The sequence below is a fragment of the Asparagus officinalis genome, chromosome 5 (genome assembly GCF_001876935.1).
Source record: "Asparagus officinalis chromosome 5, Aspof.V1, whole genome shotgun sequence".
Lineage (NCBI taxonomy): Eukaryota > Viridiplantae > Streptophyta > Magnoliopsida > Asparagales > Asparagaceae > Asparagus > Asparagus officinalis.
The window spans coordinates 71497044-71513713 of record NC_033798.1 but is presented as its reverse complement, the minus strand read 5'-3'; the positions used below and the strand labels follow the sequence as shown (position 1 = coordinate 71513713).

At 36.4% G+C, this 16670-nt stretch overlaps 2 protein-coding genes across 3 annotated transcripts; one reads left to right on the top strand and one right to left on the bottom strand.

The window, feature by feature from the left end:
• On the top strand, positions 5490–8018 carry LOC109841987 (protein STICHEL-like 4). The gene is made up of 6 exons (XM_020410910.1): positions 5490–6212; positions 6288–6474; positions 6542–6694; positions 6787–7636; positions 7775–7835; positions 7881–8018. The coding sequence occupies exons 1-6, from the start codon at positions 5490–5492 to the stop codon at positions 8016–8018; spliced, it is 2112 nt and encodes a 703-aa protein (XP_020266499.1).
• LOC109843810 (peroxisomal nicotinamide adenine dinucleotide carrier-like) lies at positions 7220–16670 on the bottom strand. 2 transcript variants are annotated; one of them, XM_020412773.1, is made up of 11 exons: positions 16532–16670; positions 16273–16452; positions 16061–16191; positions 15925–15979; positions 15116–15271; positions 13535–13603; positions 13333–13440; positions 13083–13151; positions 11780–11834; positions 11367–11579; positions 7220–7368 (listed from the first exon to the last, which is right to left on the bottom strand). In XM_020412773.1, the coding sequence occupies exons 2-10, from the start codon at positions 16354–16356 to the stop codon at positions 11368–11370; spliced, it is 939 nt and encodes a 312-aa protein (XP_020268362.1). In that variant the 5' UTR covers positions 16357–16452; positions 16532–16670; the 3' UTR covers positions 7220–7368; position 11367. The 2 variants fall into 2 exon arrangements, with proteins under 2 accessions (XP_020268362.1, XP_020268361.1); XM_020412772.1 differs by lacking the exon at positions 7220–7368 and having other exon boundaries at positions 11150–11579.

Here is a 16670-nt window from a genome sequence, read left to right as displayed (position 1 = left end):
AAAAGACAGTTTTTTTACTGTCTTGCACGCGAGACAGTCTTTACTGTCTCGCACGTGAGACAGTCCTTACTGTCTCGCACGTGAGACAGTCCTTACTGTCTCGCCATGCGAGACAGTGCTTACTGTCTCGCACGCGAGATAGCTATCGAAGATTCAGAAACTGTTTTATAAACCGCCGACACGTGGCCACCAACTGGTCAAGAACGTGGGAAACGTCATGGGCAAGAATCACGTTGATAACTACTAAAATAATGGAGTTTTAAAACGTGGGAAAGCAGTTACAAAACGGTCGGGCAGTTGAAGTTTTCCGAGACAGTGTTTACTGTCTCGGAACCCGAGACAGTAAACTCTGTCTCGGCCGCCGAGACAGCAAACACTGTCTCGGTAGTGAGGCTATAAATACCCCCTGAGATCGATTTTTGAAGAAAGGAGGCTGAGCATTATTTTTGGGGCAGAGAGTAGAGTACTTGAGCTTCTGGCAATTCCTTGAGATTCGAGCTTTGACTTGATCTTAAGAAGAACGATCGTCTTACTTTGATAAGATCTTCGTTTCAAATTCTTACTTCGATAAATGAAGGAAGAATCACTAAACCCCTCACGGTTCAATCAGAATCTGTGATTCGGTGGTCCACGGGCTAACGCACCCCCGGCACAGGCAAAGATCCCACGCAAGCAGTGATCCAAACAACGATCCTGCGTTTGTTTCTAAAAAGTTATAATTTTTCTTTTGTTGTGTAAAAGAAGTCTTATAAAAAGGCTATTTCTTTCGAATTTGTTATAATCGACCGAAGATATAATGAATTCCATAACAAAATCAACTTTTGACGAAAACAATAGCGAATGAATATTGTTTGAGCATGCGAGATGTGTTGTGATTGTGATTATATGATGAGTATTGTTCGATATTGTGGATTGATGGATGAGTATTCATTTGGAATGTGAATGTATATAATGGTTGATTTTATGATATATTGTTAAATATTATCATTGGATTGATGTCGATACAGGCGATATGTGTATTCTCGTATGGGAGGTTACTAGAAAATTAAAAAAAAATACGTAAATATGTACATTGGGGACGGGGCAGCTCGTCGCCAATGTTTAAAACATTGGCGACGAATCTCGTCGCCAACTACTCATTTGCAATGGGGCAATTGTCGCGCATGTTTAAAACATTGGTGACGGATTGCCCCGTCGCCATGAGTATTGGCGACGGAGTGCCCCGTCGCAATGAGTATTGTCGACGGAAAGACCCCCGTCGCTAAAGAATTCCATCTCCAATAAACGTCTGTCACCAATAAGTATTGGCGACGGGGGGAATCCGTCGCCAATACTTATTGGCGACGGATTTATCGGCAACGGATCCATTTCCATCACCAATGTGTATTGGTGACGGATTTTGGGGCATTGGTGACGGATTTCCCTGTCGCCAATGCCCAGTTTTTTACTAGTGATATATATGACATGGAAAATCATATCAAAACTGGAAATACCAAACATATACGTAATGAAGACTGAGTAGTTGAGTTAACTATAAGAAACAAAACCAGTTCGATTTCAAAACCATGGGCAATACCAGTAAAAAATTTATTGATCCAAATAAATATTATCAGATTCAACATCCAACCACCAAGTAAACGTATCAGTCCATATACATCTATAAAACGCAATGTTTGCATACCAAATTCTAACCAGAAAAAAATATGAGTAAGAAAAGTAAAGATATTGGTGAATCTTCATCTACACCATCATCAAAGATAAGAATATTTAAAAATTTTATGATATACAATGGAGTTGTTTATTTTAATGTCAATTTACTATATTTTTTTATCTGTGTGGAAGGATTACTGAACATAAACAAACCTTTGAAGAATGGATTAGCAAGATAAAATGTGGGATATTATAGAATTAGCAGAAATTATGCTAAGAACTAATGTTGTAAAAGTAATAGACCGAAACGAAAATTGGAAGTGTCCTTACTGCAAAGATATACCCAACATTTTTTGCAACAAAAATCAACTCCTAATACACGCCCATGAAGTTGGTTACAATGAAGTTGTTGCCAAGTAAGGAATGTATTGGAGAGCATCGTGATCTAGAAATCTATTTAAAATCGCTAGAATGAAAGCCTGGACATGTACTACTTTGTTATTATTGTGTACTACTTTAATAATTTATGTATGTTCAAATTTGAATGAACTTTATGATTAAAAAATTATTTGAAAATATTTTTTGACATCACATAAAATAAACTAGCTACATGTATATGCGAATTATGGCTGAGGGCTCAAAACTTGATCAATATCATCATTGTTATCCATTCAGTGCAATATCAATAGATATTACAAGTTGCTAATCTCAAAAAATTTGATAATCATCATAGCCTAAAAGTAAAAAAGTCACCAATGTAAACTCGTGGCATGACAACTGAATACCTTAATAACCCATAGCAATAGTCATCCAATACAATGTATTGTAGGTTGCTTGCATACATTAATAACCCACAGAAGTAGCCATCGTATACCTTAATAACTCACAGCAGTAGCCATCGAATTACTTAATAACATTTATTTTCATTGATTATACATGTAAGTGTGCTTAAAGTGTAGATGTACCTTGAAATAAGGGTAATATAATGGGTTGTTAACGATCTCTTGGGGAATGTCATTGGGGGCTTGTCTCATTTAGCTTCCACGCACCCAAATAATTGCTTGTAATATCTTGTTGAAATATCTACTGACTAACTCCCCTGATCTTATAAAATGGATCTCACAATACGATTTTTAGATTTATGACATGAAATGTTTAGTGTCATGACAAGTTGTTCTTCCACTGTTACATTCCTTGAGTCTTTTAACAGCCTATTGTTCCGCATTATACTTTCTAGCTTAACAAAATCATGATTTCGCATTCTAATGTAGTTTACACAGCTATCACTAAAACCATTATAAATGCGCTCTATATGTTCAAATCTAGTCCTCTCTTGTTTTTTCCTCACTTGGACCACTACAAATTGATTTACGTCTAACTTGCATTCTCCTTATGAATGTAAATATTATAACAAAAACATATAGTGCAACACCTTGAACCATATTAACAACACTTTGTTCATCAATACAATCTCCATCACCATCCATTTACAATGCAAACATCAAATTGAAATAATTAATATACCTAGCAAGCATCCATATGCAATGTCAATAATCAAAACTTCTATCAATTAAAATCCCAGGAAGCATTAGGCAGTAAAGAAGAAAATTTTAAGAGGCAAAAGTTCAGGGGAAAAAGCATGCAGTTACATGAAAATCAACTATGTGGTCTCATGGGGTACCATGTAGCCAACTATTAAATAAAATTCAAAAAGAGGTGTGCACACTAAGTGCTGAGAATCTGGACATAACTTTAACTTTCAAGCCTTGTTCCCAATTAATATAGTGCAACCTACATATCAGATTGTCATTCTTTAATGATCTGCATCATGAAGGTAACTCATGTATTTGGTCATTCTTTAATGATCTCTGCAATTCATTGCTTTGTTACTGAGAATCTGGACATAACTTTAACTTTCAATATTTCATGTCTTTACACATACAATATCAATTAAAAGAAAATCCTTTGTTGCACATCACCAGATATTTCTCCCTATTAACTTGAGTATTATAATGGACACACTAATAAGCATCTCATTACTAAAAATAATAAAAGTAATATTAATAAGGGAAAAGAAGGGACATGGAACTAGCTAGCCTAAATGTTGATAAATTGATATCAAACACCGGACTATTGATGATTATATTAGTTATACACCATACTACATTGCCTATTTTTGTCACTGAAGTCATCTTATGGGCGTCGAAAAGCACCAAAAATGGATAACTGCTTCTTTTTATCAGATTTTATTCACTTCACTTTATAGATTACATAGAGATTAATGTTGACATAAAAAACAAGAAAATAAGTGTAACTGAAGGGAAGCTATAGTAGCAGCAACATCAACAATTGTGTATCTCCGTGAGACCATTACAGAATGTCATGTGCCATCAAGAAATTACAAGCAATAGAGGAGACATTAAATGTCAAAATTAGTTAAGTAACCCCTCTGTTCCAGCTATAAGACTAGAAAATGCTTCACTTAAGATAAACTATCAACAATATGAGATGGAGAAGACAACAATAACTTCAAACATAAAGGTAAAGCACAATGAAACAATCCACTACTATGTGGCTATTATGGAAGTTGTAAACAAGAAATTTGTAAGAAGCAAAAATTCAGGTAACACTGGCATTTCAAATCTTAACATCAAACCAAAAAATAATTCAGGAATAAGCCCCTTTCTTCCTCAATCAAGCCAATTCAAGAATAAGCCTAAGCAAAAAAAGCAATTTCTGGTAAAAAAGCAATTCATCCTGCAAGTGATTTATACTCCAAATGATCACAATAACCCCCTTCTTCCTCTTCTAATCCAACACAATTCATCCTCACCCTAACCATAAAATCAAAAAAATTTAAAAAAAGTATTAAAGTTTAGGAACTCACGAGCAATTAACAGCGACGAAGAAGCCGACGAATAAGACGAAAGACAAAAACGGCGAACAAAAAAACAGTGACGAAGAAGCCGACGAAGAAGGCCACGGGAGATTTCTAGCGGGGAGAGAGAGGCAAGGGAGGTAACCCTAGCGTTTTCTTTCTTCCCCAAAAAAATCAACGAGAGAAACCAGAGAGAACTTGTCAAAGGCGTGGTTGGGTTTCAACTCAATTTCTTTGTTGGGGATGGAAACCGAAGAGAAGAAAAAAGCTGAGGTGAAGCTGTTTTCAGCTCCATTTTCCCCAACATCCCTAAACGAACCAAACTCATGAAAAGAAACAAGCGGAAACAAAAAATTCCTAGGTGGACTTGATGTCAAGCCCAAAAATGGGTTTCCATGGGCCATTTAAGCAAACCAAACATGCCCCAAATGAAAAAGCTTTCAATAGAAAGAATGCCAATATTGTGCTTCAGAGAGCAATATGGTATTCGTACCCACTGTTGTTTTTTGTTTTTGTTTTTTTGTCTTTTTTTTTTGCTCTCAGATTGAATATTATTTAATATCTTCAGGAACAAATAAATAAACAAGTCCTATATCGAAACTAGAACCTACAAGAACCCAAACATATCCTCATAACTACAAGTTACTCCCCATATAAAGGATGATGACCTTCACTTGTGATTCTTGAATACAAGACAAATTGGCATCCAGCAGCACAACAAAAGCTGATACTCTATTCGCTGGAGCATGTCTCTTTCTTATTCAAATACGCACATCTGACGTCTCATTGTTAATAACCCTTAAAAGACTGATCGTGCAGGCCGGCAATATGAGTCAATGACCCTGTGATGACAACACTTTAACCTTCTGAGAACAGTCTTCCACCATTTACCCCTTCTACCTAGTCTAATGGAGTCCGTAGATTCATCCTCGTTGGATTATGAGGAAATTGAACTCCGATTATGTCGTCCAACCCAGATGAAGCAGAATCAACTTTGCTCTATCAACCTGGATCATCATCATCATCCTCAACCAGCCATCGGGCTGATTGTCATCAAGGGTTCAGCATTCAATACCAACCAAAGATATTTGAGGACATTATCGGCCATGACATGGTCATCAGAGCCCTCTCCAGTGCCATACGCTTGAACAAAATCTCACCGATGTATCTCTTCTATGGGTCTCCTGGGACCGGCAAAACATCAGCTGCTAGGATATTCGCCACCGCTCTCAACTGTGAATCCTCTCCTGCAAAGCTCTGCTCTGGGTACAAAAGCTCTTGGTTTGAAGAAATACACAAGTTTCTAAGGAAAGCTACATCTTCTGGTGTCAAGGTTGTCATCATTGACATCAAGTTCGCCTCAGAATCTTGGCCATGGGGACAACTACTCAATTTAGTTCAAGAGAACAACAACAAGATCTTCATTCTCTTAACTGAGGATGCAAGAACTGTCCCCAGAGCTGTTTCATCACGGTGTCAGAAATACAAATTTTCAAAGCTCAGTGATACAGATGTGATGTCAAAGCTATCGAGGATTGTCGCTCAGGAGGGAATTGAAATCAGAAAGGATGCGCTCAAACTAATAGCAAGAAGAGCAGAGGGCAACCTGAGGGAAGCTGAGAACTTACTGGATCATCTGGCACTCCTCAATATGAAAATAGATACTTCAACCATTGAACAGCTTGTGAGTAATTATTTCAGTATTTTCTAATAGTATTCTTTTCTAGAATTCCTTGAGTGTAAATTCTTTTGTTGGCAGGTGGGTCTAGTACCACGAAATAAACTTGTTCGCTTGCTTGAGACGAAAATCTCAGGAAACTCCACAGATGCAGTGAGATACATAAGAGATCTGATTGCTTCAGGAATTGAACCACGGGAAATTGTGTCTCAATTGGCATCTCTTGTTACAGAAATCCTTGCTGATAGTTATTCCTCGTCTATTAAAGGTCATTCTCTGCTCAGTGTGTTACATATTATGTCTTTTTCGTTCATTAAATCAGCATCGAACTGCAGGTAACATGGCACCCGAGAAATTATGTCAGGCTCTAAACATCCTGATCAAAACTGAAAAGCAACTGATGACATTTGCCTGCAACCACACTGCAAGGATCGCTGCTGCCATACTGCAGATTGAATCTGATGGCATCTCCCATCATATTCCATCAGGTATCAAACTATATGACAGAAATAGACCAAGATTAGTTCATTAGTAGCATAAGAGCAGGATTATTCATAAAGTTGTTGTCTTCTGGTTGTAGATGAAAAATCTGATATAATGAACAATATCAGACATCCAGACAACAACGGAAGAAGCAAGATTTGCTCGACTGTAAAAAATCTGAACAATACCATTGCTAATCCTGATGCCGAAATCAAAAGTTTTGATATGGATGAAATATGGAACAACATACTGGAAAGGATGCAGAACAAAAGCATGAGAAATTTTTTGCGGTCTCAAGCAAAACTTTTATCATTAACTGTTGCACGAGGTAATGTCCTCTTGATCGTTATAATGATAGAGTCCTTTTTTGCGGTTGCCAATTATTCAATTTGTTTCGGCATTGTGCTGACAGACAATGCTATAATTCACCTGATGCTCAAGCATTCCGAAGAAATTCCTGAATCCTTACAAACTGCTCTGAAAGAAGCCCATGGATGCCCAGTTACCCTGAATATAAGCCATCAACCAGCTCAGCAAGACATTGCGACAGGAAACACTGGCACTCAAATTGATACAAATGGCAGAGGACTCCTGATGAAACCAAGATCAAGCCAAGAATCTGCTGCTGCAGAAAGTAATCTGAGTTTCACAAAAGTGCAAAATAGTGCACAGATATTTCCTGATAGAACGAGACAAAGAGTCAGTTTGGCTCGAAGTGGTTCAAAGTCTTTTCTCTCTGAGCAGTCGACTCATATTTCAGAAGATACTGATCTTAAGCTTAAACTGCTTTCAATATCATCAATTCCACAAATAGATGCAAGTGTCGAGCCATACAGCCAAGACTTGTTGTATGAGGAAGCAAACCCAGACAGGAAACATAGAGAAAGAAACAAACTTTACAAAGACTTCATTAGGCCAAAACAACACATCAATCGCATACATGACACGTAAGTTCTCCTGGAAAGTCCCTTGCATGTGAATTAATGACTGTAGTAGATGCATAGAAGATGGACATTTTTTTCTCTGTGACATACAGTTCAAAATGTATAAATCAAAACAATGAACTTACTTTATATCTTTATCAGAAACATGGGACTTAATCGTTCTCGGAGTTGCACTGAGAATTTATGCAGGTGTGAAACTACGGTAAGAAATTAAATTTTATTAAATCACAATTAAACTTTTATTAAGCTCCTAATATCAGTATTGTTTGTTGGGAAAATGGAAGGTGAACAAAGACACAACGAAGTTGGCAAAGAGAAGCCATTTGCTGAAATGGGTATCCATGCAAAGATGCCACCCTTAAAAACAGTAAAAGAAATTGATTAGAGAAAGTCAAACAATCAGACAATCCAGGTATGTGTTCCATGATTATGGCTGATTCTTAATCAACATTCCAAACTGCACCGAAAAATATGCAATTTATACATGTTACAGTCCTATACTATTTATGTATCTTAGCTCAAACCTCAACATTTGATCCAGCCTACATTTCCAGATTCTGAAGCCCAATATTATTCTCCAATTTCTGATGAGTCCGTTCTCAAAACAGTGTAAGCGAAATAAAGAAACATGATCATCGACTTAGATTGTCTATTCTTTCACATTTCTAGAGGATACTTAGATTAACTAGTGGTCCTACAGATTTCCAACTATATATGAATGTTGCTTGAGAAAACCTCCAGATTTGTTTTTATAGGAACACAAAGGCACTATAGAAAAGCTACTGCTTTACAAAATGAAAGAAGAATTAAAGATGATCAAACTTAAAGGGTAAATTGCAGATAACCTCCTCATCTATATCATAGGTGGCATTTAATCCCCCTCAACTCATTTATTAGCACATAGCCCCCCACCCCCACCCCCCACCCTCAAAAAATTTCATGAGAGAGAGGGTGTTATCTGTAATTTATCCTTCTAAAAGTAACAACCCAGGGGTCTAAGTGCTTATAAATGAGTTGAGTAGGGCTAAGTGTTACTGAAGGCATACATGAGGGGGGTTACGCGCAATTTATCCTGGTAGCAACTAACTTTGATGATTGCAGAGAGAACTGCACTTGTCAACAGGGCAAAAACATGCTGAGAGTCTTAGAATGAGTAGAGAGAGAACTACAACTTTCATAATAATGGCATTAAAATAGCAGGATCGGTAGACAACATCTATCACGCATGGAGTTCAGCCGGCGCTCAAAGGAAGAACAATGTCCACGGTGATAACTATGACGAAAGATGAGGGATTAGCAATGAAACTTTTGGTGTAACCCAGCTATGTGATGCAAATTTTTTGTAGTTCTTTTAAATCTGTAGCGACACATGCCCAAAGCCATGAAACTTTTGGCCCAACCCCATTATGTGATACAAGTTAAGAAAAACTTTCAAATGAAGTTTCTACATCATCGAACATGTGAATACTCCTTGACATATTAGTAATCAAGTTATCTTTTGTATTATTAGAGAATAGAAAAGAGGGGGAATATCGCTAGACCACGCACTACGCTAAGGAAAAAATGATTAACTAATATGCATCTAGCTAGAAAGAAAATGTGAATGAAAATCAAAGGATTGAAAAGACACAACAAATTTATGCTTACCCTTCATGTCTGGACTTAGAAACTATCATAGACTACTACACTACCACCTAAATGGCACAAAAAACTGCCTGAAGTCAAACTGAAAGATGTCTTGCACACAAAGTTTCTAACACGTAATCAATATAAAGAAAAACCAAGCAAATGATTAACAATATGAAGAATACAAGCCATACCGTCCGACTATCTTTTCTCAATCTACAAGAAATTGATGCATTAGGAACAAACCATCTTGAACACAGTATCAGGAATCAAATACCTGGAGGTATCTATCTTTATATCAAAAAGGTTAAATGAAACCTGGAAACCATCAAAACCTCCACCCGAACAAGTTAGCAATCCACAGATAAACATACAGAGTAGCATTTTCAGAAATGAAGATAAACCATCAAACGCCTTTACATACAACCTACAATACTCCACATCCGCTATGTGAAACTGGAAAATCAGGAACTTCCACATTTACTTCTAAACATCACGCTCTTTGTAATGAGTTTCTCCAGTGACTATTTGTTAAGATACAATTATGCCAAAATTTATGAAACATACACCCGTGATTTAAGTAGAATGCAAAGAAAATGAACTGTCTCGAGGAACAAAAGCTGCCCATATTATTTAGGTATTCTTACCTACAACTTTTTGAATCGTCTCTGAGTTGATAAAATGATACTAACCCCAAATCCTGGAATCCCTGGTATTTGAGGTTGTCTATACTCGTGAATGCATGCATGTTTGAGTATTAATATAATCAAATGATTTGCCACTCCTATTATACTTTCCTATATATTCAAGAATTTCACATCATACATAAGAGGAAAAAAAATTAGAAACAAGTACTTGAAATAAAAAACTTTACATTGTTAAAAACAATTTATCATCTTTATAGTTTTTATTTTCTTTAAATCTGAGGAAAAACACAGACAGAAATAGAACAAATTTCATTATACTGTGTTACTTAACCATACCAGTTATACAACTAGCATTGAGTTTCAATTGCCATCCTGCCAAAGAAATTTGGTGTGTAAAAATCTGCTCAATTAACACTGCCCTCCACTCTACATCCGGTATTTCTTGGATTGGTACAGTTTCTGGAGGCAGATTGACATTTAGTTTGCATCAAACATTCAACCTGTATCTGGGCTCCTGCTTAACCCTTTTTCAGAAATGACTTATATCTTAAACTTAAACTTGACCAACAACACAAGACTCAGACAAGATTATCTTACTCTGATTTGCAACATAAACATGAAGTTCCACACAGGTCATTCCAAGCTCAAGAAATGAGGACATAGCTATACTCGATTTTCTATAAGAGTATTTTACATATATAACCGCATCAGGGTACAATTTTTGATGCCATACTGGATTGTGATTGGTATGTTGCCCTTAGTAAATTATTTCATAAGAAAATTAGCTTCTATAGATTTCTTCAGAAAACTAACTTCTAGGATATTAAATTACTTATCGTAATCCTAAGACTTCAGTTTTGGATATTAAATTGGCATAAATTATTGTAATTGTAAAGCTTAGAAGGAATGTTTCCAAAGAATAATTGTAATAAAATTAGTTATTTTAGATAAAATAGTTTTCATCTGAACCAAAGTTTAATTTTATTTCTCCAAAATGGAAATGTTGCTTGGGAAACATTTTTTCAACTTTCTTTGATCTTTTTTGCCAAGATTTTGATTCTTTCTCCATAATATTAATTTGGTAAGAACTAAACATAATTAAATGAAATTACCTTCTACCATCAATATTACATAACACCCAAAAAAAAACTACAAGAACATCCCAAAAAAGCTAAGTTCGCAAATTCAGTGCCAAACCAACAATAAAAGACAAAAATCAAAACAAGTTGTTAAGTCAATGTAGTACCATAAAAAAGAAAGGTAAACAAGATTGATGATCATGGCTTGCCAATTCAACCTTTTAATTCTTACTATGCTATAATATATAACAATGTTACAAGATGTGAGGTATCATCAAGGAAGAAATTTAGAGCAAAACTAAAAGCAGCTATGATAGCATACCATTTCCTGTACTATCTAATAAAAACATTGCTAAAAGCCTAAAACAGCCATGAGCCTACCTTAAATTCTTCTCAATGGCTTGATATCACTTTTACGAATGAGGATATTCCTACTACCATCAGCAAGTATCAGGTATGCCTTAACCAACTCCTCCTTTATCATGAAAAGAACTGAAGCAGCAAAAACACTCTGCACAATTTTTGTGCCCATCCCTTTATAAAATCCAGGCAACCCTTCATGACGAATCATCTTAAAAATTGCATCAATAGTACCTACAGTGAAGAAAGTTTAGAATATTAATTATCAAGAGCTAATTAGATCACTTGGCCTCCAAATAACGTGAGGATAAAAAAAAGTAAAAAAGGATATAAAAAGAGGAGAAAAACTGTTGCCAGGCACTATCAGGTTCAGGAGCAAAAAAATGGACACAATAGGCCATTTTGGCTGATATTTTAACTGCTGCATAGATTACCTGTATATCTTGATGCAGAATTCTTGCCAATCTCTTGCTTCGCTTGCAGCCTTGACTGCATCAGATGAAAGGACACATTAAGTAGAAAGAGCTAGACATATGAGCATGCAGTAGGATGAGATCTACTTCAGCTAATTCTTTAAGGTCAGATGGCTGAAAGGAAAAACAAAAGAAGAGAATATTGATTTGGTTTTTTTTTTTCTCACAACCAGTAACAGTTTAGAGAACACCCATTAACTTTAGGTGCAGCCGACTCCAATAGGGGCATATTCAAGTAGGCAATGTTAAGCATAATCAAGGAAATAGCATATATCCCATCTTTTTCTAAGAGAGTTCGGACTAAGGAATGCACATTAAATTAGAAAAAGAATCTAACACTTATCTAGCAGTAGACTGTTTCAAGACTCGCACAAGTGCAGCAAAATATTATGTTACCTTCTCAAAATTCATTAAATAGAAGATATTTCCACAAATCTAAAGCACACTAATGTATGGTAATTAAGCCCCTTTTTAATATGTGATGGCTTGTGTGGTATTTATAGTGGAGATAACTAAGAGATAGGATAAGAAATGAATACATTTGAGGAAAATTTGTGGTTGATCCTACTGAGGATAAAATGAGGGAGAACCAATTTAGATGGTTGGAGATATGTAGTGCATGCCAATAAGTATAACATTTAGGAGGAATTATGATTAAAGGAGTAAGGATAGGTAGAAGTAGATCTGAGAGAACTTGGATAGAGGCAATTAAGAAGCTCAATGTATTGGTTAACTAATAAGATGGGTCTTAACAAAGCTTGATGTATTAAAAAAACGATTCCTATAGGCGAACCCAAAAAAATTTGGGGATAAAGGTCTTTTTTGTTCATGTTGTGATTCTTTTCATTAACGTAAATTCATAGTTGTATCTTTGGAGAAAATAGATAAATACATGGTTTTGTCATGCATTTCACTAATAACTAATATGAGAAAGGATAGTGTAATAAGTATCCGGTTATTGCCTAAAGCATTGGTTACAATACCAGTGATAACTCCAAGACAATTCTTCCAGAAGCATTGTGATGCAAACCCTAGGATAAACATATTGGAAACTTTGAAGATGAACAACAGAAATTTGAACAAATGCAGACATGTAATGTAAATCACTCATAGTATAAGAGTTCTTATTACATAGATGTGACATTACAGGCCAAATATGCTTTAGTCAGCAGTGTAAAACACGTGTAAAGAATAACAAGAGATAATTCACTATATCATTTTCAAAATCAAGAGATATGTAAACCATTCCAATGGTTGTATTTACCTTAACAACTAGCAAAGGATATGTTGCAACAGTTGCTCCCAGTTTAGCCAATGCCCCAAGCAAGAAAACCTGCAGTTAAGGAGTTGATAAGACAAAGGAAACTTATTAGTACAAGCGCAACAAATTCTCCCTCTGACTTCTTTGAGTGAATGCGTGAATCTAGAACAAAATAGGATTAATATAAGTTAGGAACCCCTTGTCACTTACATGACTAGTAACAGCAAGTGTATAATATTTTAAGATGACTTACCTCAAGAGCAGTAACGGGTTTTACCCCATGCTTGTTTCTAGTACGCTTAGCCTGTAGGCGCTTCAACGACATTTCATAAATCATGAATTGGATTGAAGGATTACACACCTGCCATTTCAACCTATTTTAGAAAATTCAACTGACTCAAGAAACTTATACAAAAACTGAGAATTTAAATAAAACAATACTAAGGACAACTGACCATAATAAGTGTTGGAATTATTCCTTTCCATAATCCTCTTATGCCTGCTTCATGATACACCTCTTGCATCTGTCGAGCAACCAAGCCTTATTAGCTAGATAGTGGATCTGATTTGCTATAGTAGCAGTAGTAGTAATGATCCAACTTTTCCACTAAACTCAGATGCATATTGAGATGAATCAAGATATAGAACCACAAAAGGATTGGCAGGTTAACTAGTAGTCAAGCTGATTTTGGCACTACGAGATTATCACAGCACCAAATGGCATTGGTCTTTCATACATTTAAGTGTTAATTTCACGAGACCTGCCCCCCTCCCCCCAACAAATGCGCAGAAAGAAGCTCTGCCCAAGGTCTTAAATATCGGATATCGGGGAAATATCGGATGACCAAAATTCATATCGGATTGCGGATATCGGGGAAATATCGGGGATATGTGGTAAATATTGGAATGCCATAATGAATGTTTGCATACATAGTATAATGCATTAAAATGTAATATCAACATATGTAATGAAATTTAAGCATACAAAATATGAATAATATATGTTTAGGATCACTAATCAACCTTCTAAAACAAACAAAAGTGCAAAGCAATGTTGCAACATTCGATCTGCTTTTTTTAGAGCAAAATGTCATTTGATATAATGGGGAAATCTTGATATCTCGCCCAAAAATTCCAAACACGGTATATTATTTTACAACAAGCTATATAAAAAGATATATTGGTCCACATATCGGCTAATATATCGGCCATATCGGGGATTTATCACTCAAAATAGCCAAAAAGCGGTAAAGGATATTTAAAGACCATATCGGTTGCGGCAAGCCCTGTAAAAGGATACATCGGGGGATATATCAGGCCATGTCAGGGATATTTAAAACAATGGCTCCGCCATCAGCTATATTATGAGAAATCACCGATATTTCTGAAAGAAGACAAGGCAGGAAACATCAAGTTTCACCTTCTTCTTGCATAACCCTATAACACATTCATCAAATAAGCATACATGGTGTTGTTTGGAGGTTGTAGTTTCCAGTCTTCAATGTTGCTCCAATATAATAGAATGTAAAATCATAGAGATTAACTTGAGCATACCTAAGCCATTGGCTTCAGCGCATCTCCATATTCATCGTGGGAATATAAAATTTATGTAAAATTTATAGCCATAACCCCTTGCCACATATTTGGGGTTTTGGTGCAATGACAGGGATTTTAGATGGTACAAACATCACACTGGTTAAAATCACATTGGGCCCGGGAAAAGTAAACAAAAATAAGAAGTGTACAAGAAACTCAAGTTGCAGTCCTTAAAAAGGGCAGTCAACCAGAAAGGATGTGTCAGGATATGAATTATACCATTCCACCCTCCATAACTTTGGAATTTTCATGCAACGGCAGTGACTTCATGATTTACCAAATCACATGTATTGTCTTTGATTTGCAAAAGGAGAAATTTCCATGTGCAACCTATAATGCTTACATGGATTATATAAATTAATGCAGGCCGACATGTTGTGCAGAACTATTCAAGCATATACCAGAATATTAGGTCACAGAGGAACATAAACTACACAGACCGCAAGTATTGTTCCATATGGGCGAGGTTTGACTGAATCAAGCTCAGCCAATTTAGCTCTAACAGCTGAAACTTCAATTGGATTGCTGCCAGATGCTTCCTTTAGTATCGCTTCTCTCTTAGCCTCCATAATTTTCCTTTCTGCTTGAGTATGTGTCTGAAACAAAAAGAAAAGCAAAAAAAATATTTTTAAAGAAAATATGCCACTGAATCTTTTAATAGCTTTGATATTTTGATAACAGAAAGAAGAAAGAAAGACAATCAAGATTTGGTCAAAATACGGCTATATTTTGGCAGACCCTTTACCACGACAAATTCTATCCAACGATTTAATCATGATCTAAACATCCTAAAACCATTCCACTAATTTTTGTTAGATTTCTCATGTTGTAAACCATTAAACTGAGCCACCTGATCACCGATTCGGAAAAAAACTTTGGGACACTTAATATTTGGTTTTTAGGCATTCTAAACAATGTAGATCAATTTTAACAATGGATTCTCGACTTGAACTTCCTATTATCACATGTGAATGGCGAGTGTGCGCGCGCACGTGTGCGCATGTGTGTAAAACTATGAAAATATCTCTCGTTATGCAACTCCAAAAATCCATTCATAAAATAGGAGCCAAAAAATACTACCAGCCAGAGCCAGGAGTTTTCCTTGATATTCTTAATTTCTAATTCCTTACAACAACAAGCCTCAAAAGAATAAACATTTTACCCCGTTCTATATCTTTTACTTATTGTGCCTAACTAATTGAAATGTCAGAATATGCTATCGAGCATATGCATGAGTCAGATCACACACCTGCATTCGGGTCACAAGGACCCAAATCGGATTTGTCATCAACACATTTATCGACCTGCACAAATAACAAAAAAATACATGTCATCAATCAATTATCAAAAAAAAATCAAAAAAAAAAAAAAATCGCAACACACACCCAGCAATAGCAGCAACAAGAAGCCAAGACAACATGCCGACCGTCCCATCCCCTTTCCCCTTCTTCTTCCTCGCCAGCGCAATCGCCTCTGCCCTATTCTTGAACACCTGATAGAAGAAATAATATATCCCCTGCCAAAAACAACAAAGCTTATTCAGCTTATTTTTTCCACTTAAAACATTTCGACAAACACTTGGTGGGCGCTTGCAAACCTGAGACGCAGCAGTCCCAACAAGAGAAGGCTTCAGGCCACTGTAGAGCCCAGTCCATCCTTCGCTCTTGACGACCTGGATCATCTGAGATACAGTTCCCCTTCTAGAAGACTCGTCCACGTCAGCATCTCCGGCTGCTGCTCTCTTCGCTCTTCTCTCAGTCTGCTGCCTCGTGTTCACCTGCAAAAAAAAAGAGCGAAAGTTACCAAAAAATAATAATAAAATTAAAAATCGAATGAGTGTAGAGCAAGGACCGTACGATTTGGAGAGGGTAAGTCAGGATTTGGGCGACGATGCCGGCGCCGGCGCCGGCGAGTCCGTTACCGACGGCGCGTTAGACATTGCGGAGGTCCCGTCACTCTGTGCGTAACGGCGTTTAATGATCGCATGATTAATAT

Bases quoted from the DNA above. Each gene is read 5' to 3' on its own strand.
- LOC109843810 (XM_020412773.1), bottom strand. From the start codon at position 16,356: ATGATCCAGGTCGTCAAGAGCGAAGGATGGACTGGGCTCTACAGTGGC. The intron at 15,272-15,924 runs GTGTGTGATCTG...TTTTTGTTTCAG, and splicing joins TCCTTGTGACCCGAATGCAG to ACACATACTCAAGCAGAAAG. The intron at 13,441-13,534 runs GTCAGTTGTCCT...TTGAAATGGCAG, and splicing joins TAATTCCAACACTTATTATG to GTGTGTAATCCTTCAATCCA.
- LOC109841987 (XM_020410910.1), top strand. From the start codon at position 5,490: ATGTCGTCCAACCCAGATGAAGCAGAATCAACTTTGCTCTATCAACCT. The intron at 7,637-7,774 runs GTAAGTTCTCCT...TATCTTTATCAG, and splicing joins ATCAATCGCATACATGACAC to AAACATGGGACTTAATCGTT. The intron at 7,836-7,880 runs GTAAGAAATTAA...ACTTTTATTAAG, and splicing joins TATGCAGGTGTGAAACTACG to CTCCTAATATCAGTATTGTT.